We start from the raw sequence: 9,013 nt of genomic DNA, 5'->3' as shown, positions 1-9,013 counted from the left end.
TATTTATATATATATTTCAAAGCTATAGAGTCTATATGTACTCTATATATACATACATATATAGTATAAGTGTATATATGTATGTATACATATATGTTTTTGTGTGTGTGTGGTATAATAAATGATGTTCTCACCAACAAGCCTTTCACTTCAAATGTATTGGTTTTAAAACTATTATTTTGTCATTTCTCTCTCAATTTGGGGTAAAAAAAAGTCTTGAAATAAATGGACTTATGTGAGCTGACGTTTTAATGGCTTCACGCTCATACAAAGACATATTAGTGAAACGTCTGCGTGTCAGCTGCTGGCAGCAGCTCTGTGTATGTAAATGGCCCATGATCAGGCCTGGTTCTCTGTATAGAAACACGCCGAATATCCAGACAGTGGGACGTCCTCCAGACTGAGCCCCAACATGTTGACATCATCATTTGTACAGTGACTGTGCAGTTTTAGATGGCACCGTTCTCCTGCCGTCATCATCTTTCACTGATGCTGCAGGTTTATGTCAGACCTCCTCCTCCTCTTCCTCCTCCTCCTCCCTTTTCTTCCTTCTTCTTTCCTTGGTGGGCCAGCCACAGAGTAAGAGAAAAAACAACAATCTCTAACCCTCCGGCCCCCTTTAATCTGTGAGTGATTTGGTCCAGGTTAAAAAATCCTCACTGATACTGTCAGGAGAAAATCTGTCCAGAATCCTCTGGGGAGTTGAAATGCTCCAAAAACTAAATCAGATACAGAGTAAGATTTATGAGGTGACTGGAGAAGCTAAACAGTCTTCAGCTGCAGTCACAGCGGCAGCATCACTGGACTGCTGCTGCTGCTGCTGCTGTTTTTGTTTTTTTTTTTCGTTTTCCTGCTGCCTTTGTTTCTATAGAAACTAACAGATTAATCTTGGGCTGTCAGCTCTAGCATGTGTTAGTTAAACTATATACGTGTGAAGATAATAAACAGTTCCAACTCGCACCATTCCATCAAACGACAGCCGCGGCGTTCAAGTCCGTCCGTCCGTCCGTCCGTGTGTAAACAGTGCATTGACCACAGTCGACAGACCACATAAACTCCACACAACCTCTGAAGCAGTACGAACATATTTCCTCTTTTATTTACATTCCTTTTCAAATGGTAACATTTTCTCGCTATAACTTTTAGATCCGCTTGGCACCGGCTTTTTTTTTCTTCTCCTTTTCTCATTAAAATAAATTGGCACAAGTAAAACATATGTAGACAAAAGTTTATTTACACCATACAACATTTTGTTTTTAAATATTTTATACAGAGCTGCAGATGTGAGAGCTTGCCGGGATCCTTCAAGCAGATTCTGCAGTATTAAAGTTGTGAAATATATTATTTATATAAAAGTGAGTATTATCTTTATTGCATTTAAAGCAATGAAGAATGTAGCTTGACAAACATTCATTTTTATATGACAGAAAAAATTCCTCTTTGCCTCCCATGTTTTATATTATAAAGTAAAAAGTGTAGTAATGGCCAAACGGACTGTTATAAACTTTTTAAAAACCTGCATAAATATATACATTGTGCTCCCGGGTCAAGTTTTGTCAAATCAAAACTGGACCCGACGAAGCCGGGACGACATGGCACGTCGTTTGCTTTGTGAGGTTTTTCATTGAGAGAAATTTGTTTTTCTTTGAATCATTTTATTTTACTTTTTTTCAGGCCAATTCCTCAACAGACAGTTTTGTAACACGTGATGGTAAGTATTGTACACCAGGCTGCCCCACACTAAGTACACTAGTGAGAATACAAAAAGTAACACTGATGTTTTTTTTTTTTAACCCTCTGCTCTGCTCCCTTTCTTTTTTTTTTTCTTTTTTTTTTTTTTCTCCCGTCTCTCCACGGTCGCTGCACGGTATTGGCACATCATGTCCCTGCCACACACTGTCACGTACGATCCAGATATGTATGCCAAGGCTTTTAGAAAAGTCTGTTGCTTTGTTCAGTTTTTTTCACACAACTTTCTCCTTTGCTCCTGCTTTGCATTTCTCCCCTCCACCTCACCCACTGTTCAGACCTCAGTCTGGAAGTCTCCTTCCTGGACGTCTAAGGGGAGGTTGACACACTTTTCCCACTCAGCCGCCGTCATTTCCAGTGAGTCCTTGGTGTCGGAATCTAGTACATTCATAGTAGCGTAGTTCTGGTACTCGCAGGCTGGATTGTAGCTCTCCCACGGATTCTTGTTTGGCATTGCCTTGTCCTGTAAACATGGCCAGCAGGTGGTGGTATTAGATGCAGGGCATCTCCTGTGGCTGTTTTGTTTGTTTGTTTGTTTTGTTTTTACATACGATAAAACATTACTCTGCAGTAAAGTCATATAAACAGGCGTTATATGGATTCCTACCCACTGCTAATTGAAAAATAATGGAGCAATGCTGTGGAAAGCATCAAATAACAAAAAGATAATGGCAGTGTATAAAATATGAACATGCTTATATTTACTGGGCAAAATTGTGTTTGTCCCCAAGCTTGGTAACTAGTGCTGTGAATGGGCCGCGTGTGTGTGAGGCGTTGGTCTGTATGTGCGCTCGTCGACATTCCTACAGACGCTGTTTGGAAAAACGGAAAGAAGCTGCCGCTCATCAGAGGACACAAGATGGATACTAATGTCTGCAGCCGGCTCTGCAGCATTTTCATTTAGAGGGAAAAAAGGAAAGCAAAGAAGTAGCACGAGTGAATTGTAGTTATCTTTTTCTATACAAAGGAACTTGCACTTGTAACTAAGCAACAGGCCTTAAATTACACTCTGCTGCAGGGTTGATTGAAATGTGAGAGAAAGAGGATTACACGCAGCCAAGAGGGCGCAGCCGGCACTGTCTAAAAAAAAATCTGTCGTCTGGTCATCGCCTCTGTTTCTGCATGTTTTTTTTTCCACAATGGAGAACATAAAATAAAATTGCAGATGGTCTGAGAAGGAGAGACGGATAAAGGCCTGATAATGTCATCGTCTCCAGCTCCACTCAGGTGCATTTTTTTTTTTTTTGGATTTGTCGCAAGGTCAGGAAGTATCCTCACCGTCCGCCTGAGAAAATCAGAGAATCACCTTCGCACACAGCCGGCAGTGACAGAGAGCGGTGGACTTACAGTGATATTTGTATACTGTAGGCGGTAGGCGATTAAATAATCTGCCATGCATTAATGAAAAAAAAAATGATGGGGTTGCTACGTCGATAAATGTGCATGTAAATAAAAGTGCATTCATGGCCTTGCATTGGGATGGATGCACTCTGCTGCGACGACATCACCACAGCTCTGTCTTCCCTGATACTGGCCTTGTGCAGAAAATGTTTTGGTGCTTTTCTTTTTTTTTATTAAGGGGCAGCCCCCCCCCACCCGCCCCCCCCCCCTCCCCCCCCCCCCCCCCCCCCCCTGCCAGCTGCTGGCAGGCTCACTGTCCACAGCAGGCTTCACTTCCACATGAATACCTCAGCTGCGTTAGCTGTTCACTGGCACAATCACACATTATGTGTCCTGCACTATGGAGATCTGTGTGGCGTGATTGGATGTCACCGGCTCTAACTGGCTGACAACCGCCCCCCTGGTTTCCTGTTACTCACCATGCTGCCCATATTTGGTATGTCTCGAAATCGGTCCAGGGTTTGAAATTTCTGATTCAGTTCCTGGAACAGCTCCATGTGTCTTTTCCTGGTGTGCATGACTTTCTGCAATGGCAAGGGTTTTCTCTTTGGTATTGACAGCCAATAATGGAAATGCATCTTGCTCTCCACCCCCTCCAACTCTGATCAATCTGTTAGTGTCATGGTATCCTGCTAATAGGCCAGGTTTGTAACAAATCTAAGTCTGCATATATGCACGTAACTGCCAAAATAAAGGAAACAACAACAACAACAACAACAACATTGCTGCTGATGCTACGACATGACATTGACAGTAGAGAAGATTTTGTCTGTTGACGTATCTATAACAACTATTAACATCCTTTTTGTGCCCAAACCATTTCTCCCAGACCCGTTTCAGTTTCCTTTACTTTGAGCGAGTTTGAGACATATATGCAGTGAAGCCTGATTTAACAATGCAAAGGAAAAGCTTAAACCTTCCCAATGTGGGTTTCGAAAATGTCTTTTAAAGCCAATAAATTAATCGTTGGTAGGAAATCAGACGTGAAATGTGCAAATGACTTTAAAAGCGTACATTTTGAAAATCAAGGTACAGCTAATGGATGGTCGGAGATGGAGGAGGAAAAAAAATGTAGATGGGAACTGTTGCCCTGTTTGTCAGTTGACAGCCTTGCTTTTACCTTAACTACACAGCGTGTCAATAAATCGTGTCGAGTCAAGGCTGTGTGACTGCAATAAGCTTAAGAGGCACAACAAGTACTAGTAAATCAAATGACAAACACAAGTGCAAAAGAATGGCTTCTCTCTGCATAAAAACGGCAGGTGCATGTGCTACGGGCAAGAAATGTCATTTCACATACCTCAAAGTCCAGATCGGAATATCGTGACTTCCGTCTCTGTAGAAACAAAACACACAGACATGGAGTTATTGAGTGGACAGTGTATATTCTGAGGATGTGTGTTTAGGCAGCTGGGTGTCCTCTGTGCTTCATCTCTGATCATATGTACCTCCAAGGAGCTCATGGATATTGTCGACCCTGTCTCGCTCCGAGCCAGACCCGCCGTCTCCTCCATCTCGGCCAGGAAGTTCTTAACAGCCGTGCGCGGTTCAAAGGGCAGGTTTTGCATCTGCTCCGGAGCGCTGGGATACTGCTGCTCCAGGTTCACATTCATGTGGTCCATGCCTGAAGGGCTGATGTTAAAATCTGGGCTCATTTTGTAGTGCATCAGCCTCTCGTTTGACAGCGTATCCATAGTGATGTTCATCTTGGTTTCCTCTTTCAGCAGCGTAGGCATGTTGCCCGACACTGCCGCAGCGGAGGCACGGGGCATGACGATGTAGTCCGTCTCCATCATCTGGCTCTGGGCAGAGTGGCCGTCCATGTCGTGGCCACCCATGTCCTGGTCGCTCTTTCTCAGGGCGTCGTCGGTGCAGAGGTAAACCGCGCGGCGCATGTCGGCGCCACTGTCAGCCATGCACTGCTCCTTCAGCTCGCCCACGCCCATTGGCAAGTGCAGAGCTGAGGGCTGCTGTATGATCACTTTGGAGATGATGTTGCCAGGCAACGTGGAGTAGTTGAGGCCCTCGGGGGCCTTCTCGTCCTCTTCATCATTGAGGGAGATGCGAGAGAGGGTACCAGTTATGGTGGCAGCTCGACAAGAGCCCATGTCTTTATGCAGTGCTGTAGGGCAGAATGATGGGGGAGGGGGGTGAGACAGAGTTTGACAGAAATGAAAGTCCCGTCACTGGGACTCTGACTTTGTTTCTTCACATGACAAAAGTGACGTCTCACATCAATCAGAGATAGTTCTCACTGCTGCAGAGCTGGAATTTCAGACACACTAGTTGATATTTTTTCAATATTTTTATTCTGTTTCTTTGGTGCAGTAACTGTCTCTGTACTGCAATACTGCTAAATATTTACAACTTAAGTTGGATTTATTTGAGACACACCTTAATTGTTGTGGAAACGTTTTACACATGTTTTTAACTTTTCATATTTTGAAGTGAAATTATATTTTTAGTAGTACATTAATTTAGTAAGTGACTATATATATATATATATATATACATACTATATATATATAACAATAAAAATAGTTGATCATATTATTAACATGTTTATATATATTATATATATATAAAATAATGCTCAAATAATAATGATCAAATATTGTATTAAATTATTACGGTAATAAACAATTTGACCATTATTATTCAGTGTGATTTATATACAATAACATGGTTGAATTGTTTAATAAATGATTTATATATTAAATGTAGTATTTTTTTGTTTGTATTATTAATATGATTTATTTTATTTTATTAAAAAATCAGCAAAGCAACTAGTTCATGGTAGAAACTTATTGTCTGTGTTGCAGCTGAGAGACATTAGTCCCACAGAGACAGCGGGACAGGACAGGACTAGTCCCTTTCATTCACTCCACACTCCTCTGATCCTAAATCTCATTTGGTGAATGAGGGTGACCTTGTAACGCACCAGTTATTTCTACACTGAGCACCAGTCCATTCATGAAGCCCCTTCCTCTCAACTCTGCAGTCCCAACCCCCACGTGAATGACTGAGAATTTTATTGCCTTTCATTCAAAAATGTCAAAGACTCTTATATATTTTTTACTAGACATTTTATTTTTAATGTCCAGTAAAATTTACTGGAAAAAACACCCGAGGTCTGGAGTGGTGATTCATCTGCTGCTCTCCAGTTGAGACCTTCATTTTGAGACTGCAGACATGTTTTTGCAGTCTCATCCTATAATATACTTCTAGACAGTAATGAATGAAAAGCATCTCTGCCTGACTTCTTATGCAGACGTTGATGTTGTATTCATCACAGGATTCTTTGTGACTCGTTAGACTTTGTTCACACTGCAGTCAGTGTTGAATTCTGACTTCCTCTTTATAATATATATTTATATAATACATATATAATATATTATATATATATATATATATATATATATATATATTGTTTGACATCAATGGTGTAGTTGGATTGAATCTATCAAGAGCATTGAGTATAAAGTCGCTTTTATAAACATTTGATATAAACCATCTAGATCAGGCATGGGCAACCTAAGGCCCGGGGCCGGATGCGGCCCATTCAGCTTTTTAATTTGGCCCACCAAACTTTTCTAAATTATATTATTTAATTTTATTATCATTATACTTCTGCCTTTCCCCTGCAATACCCACATTTGCCCAATAAATGGTGTAGAAAATGATTAAAGCATTTTAGCATTTCAGCCTTAATGCATGACTTTTACATGTCATTTATCTTAGTACAGACAACCCTCCATCTATCTGCTCCTGACCCGGCCCCCTGTGAAAAGTTTAGGAAAATTTTAGGCTCGCGAATCAAAAAGAATGTTTCCTCTTAGCATAAGCGAAGCTAACACGTAAGAAAAAATCAACATGATAATAAAAAGCAATTTTTTTCGAAATGTTACTGGCAGGAATGTAGACAGACTTTTTTTTTTATGTCTACTGCATCTCGCAGTACAGAACGTGAATATCCAACAGCTCTATTTATACAGTTTTGTTCCAAAAGTACATGTTTTTTTGTAACTGTGAAAAAAGTCCTGCAGGGATTATTGCTTGTTGCACAGTCTGAGCTATTTTTACTGTCTAACCTCCTTTTTCTGTTACATGCGAGGCGAGGAGGAGCATGTTAGCAAGGAACCATCTGCTTACCTGATCTGCATGCGATGTCCACGTCTTTTTCAAAGTCCGTCTGCGGTGTGAGACAGAGGACGCATGTTTAGTCATACTGAGAACAAAGGGTTTTTTTTTTCTTTCTTCCTGTGCTGTGTAATATCATGTAAAGTGTCCACACGATATGAAGTCATACATAAATAAATCATTTTCCAGGCTTTTACTGACTATATTGAACCACTGGGCCTTGACACCAGCCTGTTATTATGAAAACTGCTTCACTCTGAAGAGCATTAGAATATTAATAGCAGATCAGTGCTATGATGTGCCAGTGGCACCATCATGCAAGATGGAGAGAATGGTCTCTCGTTCAAAGGTCGTCCAGAGAGCAGTCCTCAATTAACCTGACAGAGGAAGTGAGAGGAGCGCAAACACAGACGCTGGGTTCAGTCAAACAGGAAAAAGAGAAGGATTGGGTTTAAGGCCCTGCAGAGACCAGAGGGAAGCCGAGCCATTTATCAGAGGGCAACGTGTCTCCACTGCATGTAATTGCAGCGCCTCAAAAGCAACGTGTGTAAAGCTGTAAAATTAAGGGACTGAAATTACTTGTTTTTACTTTGTTTTTAGAGCCTGCACTGAACTGAGTAATGGAACCAATTTTTGAAAAAAATACAAGAAGAACTCAAGTTAAGTTGAGGCTGCAGGGGTGTGAATTTGTATCATAAATAACCTCGGAACATTGTGTTCACTTAAATTGTAGAAGCTTGCATGGCAACAGATGACAGTGCAGCCTACCATTATCTGAGCATGGCCATTAGGAAAAGTTCCTGTAGCATCACCGCTGATGGGGTCTTGGCAGTTTCTGAGCCGACATCTGAAAGCGTCCTGGACCTGGGCATGGAGAAAGTGATCTGTCAGAAAACTAGAACTGTGTCTCAGATGGTTTTTTTGGGGGGAAATCTCCGAAGCCACCAACATATTTTATTTGGCCTGGATGCCTTGAAATCAGCCATTACCTCCCTCCGAAGAATGCAGTGCACCATCACAATGACAAATCCCTGCAGCGAGTCGAAGACTGCGAAGAGAACCTGAAAGAGGATGGAGCGCTTGTCTGTCATGGCCAGCACTGCGGACATCCAGGTCAGAGCCAGCAGAGGGAGGACGACACAGGAGCTCCACAGGGACGCCCTGCAAGACAGGGAGGACGGATTACAGGCAGGAAGTAAAGCAAGGGCACCGTCGGTGGTGACAATGTCCTTTTTATGCAGGGGGGTTGGGAGGGTGGGGCAAAAAAACAGTACGACGCCTTTATGTACAGGCAGGAAGTGGAAGTACAAACAATGAGACGTATCGTGTTGCATGTTAACGACAGCAGCTGACGGTGGTGTTTGATCTCCTGTGGATGTGACATCAGTTTACGCTGCAGTGGGAGAGTGTAGAGTCGGACACGCTGCACATGCAGAGACTCCCTGAAGCCTCGTCCTATTGATTCACAGACACTGACGGGCACTCACATTGCGTTGCTAGCCGTAGTTGCTGATAAAGCAGTTGTTGATACGACACCACATTTGGCACACTTGAGAGTCAGTCCTGTGTGCGGCTCACTCATCTGTCTGTGGGACGTAGAGACAACAGCATGACAAACAACAACAACACCGGTACCACTGTGACCCCTCCTCCTCCCCCCACACACATCTCCTCCCCCCCCAGCTCCGACTACACCACCCTCCTCCCCATAGCAGCAATAGCG

At 42.4% G+C, this 9,013-nt stretch overlaps 1 protein-coding gene across 1 annotated transcript in view; it reads right to left on the bottom strand.

The window, feature by feature from the left end:
• Window positions 1-1,069: 1,069 nt before the first annotated feature.
• adgrb3 (adhesion G protein-coupled receptor B3) overlaps window positions 1,070-9,013 on the bottom strand; it is a 104,356-nt gene continuing 96,412 nt past the window's right edge. Inside the window, exons 23-30 of the mRNA XM_008321818.3 lie at window positions 8,778-8,927; window positions 8,280-8,451; window positions 8,059-8,154; window positions 7,303-7,342; window positions 4,599-5,272; window positions 4,451-4,486; window positions 3,570-3,674; window positions 1,070-2,212 (exon numbers count right to left, since the gene is read on the bottom strand). Of these exons, the coding sequence (XP_008320040.1) occupies window positions 2,024-2,212; window positions 3,570-3,674; window positions 4,451-4,486; window positions 4,599-5,272; window positions 7,303-7,342; window positions 8,059-8,154; window positions 8,280-8,451; window positions 8,778-8,927 (1,462 nt within the window). The 3' untranslated portion in view covers window positions 1,070-2,023. The remainder of the gene's footprint in view (window positions 2,213-3,569; window positions 3,675-4,450; window positions 4,487-4,598; window positions 5,273-7,302; window positions 7,343-8,058; window positions 8,155-8,279; window positions 8,452-8,777; window positions 8,928-9,013) is intronic.

This window comes from Cynoglossus semilaevis, chromosome 12, assembly GCF_000523025.1.
Source record: "Cynoglossus semilaevis isolate Cse_v1.0 chromosome 12, Cse_v1.0, whole genome shotgun sequence".
Lineage (NCBI taxonomy): Eukaryota > Metazoa > Chordata > Actinopteri > Pleuronectiformes > Cynoglossidae > Cynoglossus > Cynoglossus semilaevis.
The sequence above is the reverse complement of the archived record's forward strand: the minus strand, read 5'-3'. Positions and strand labels throughout refer to the sequence as shown.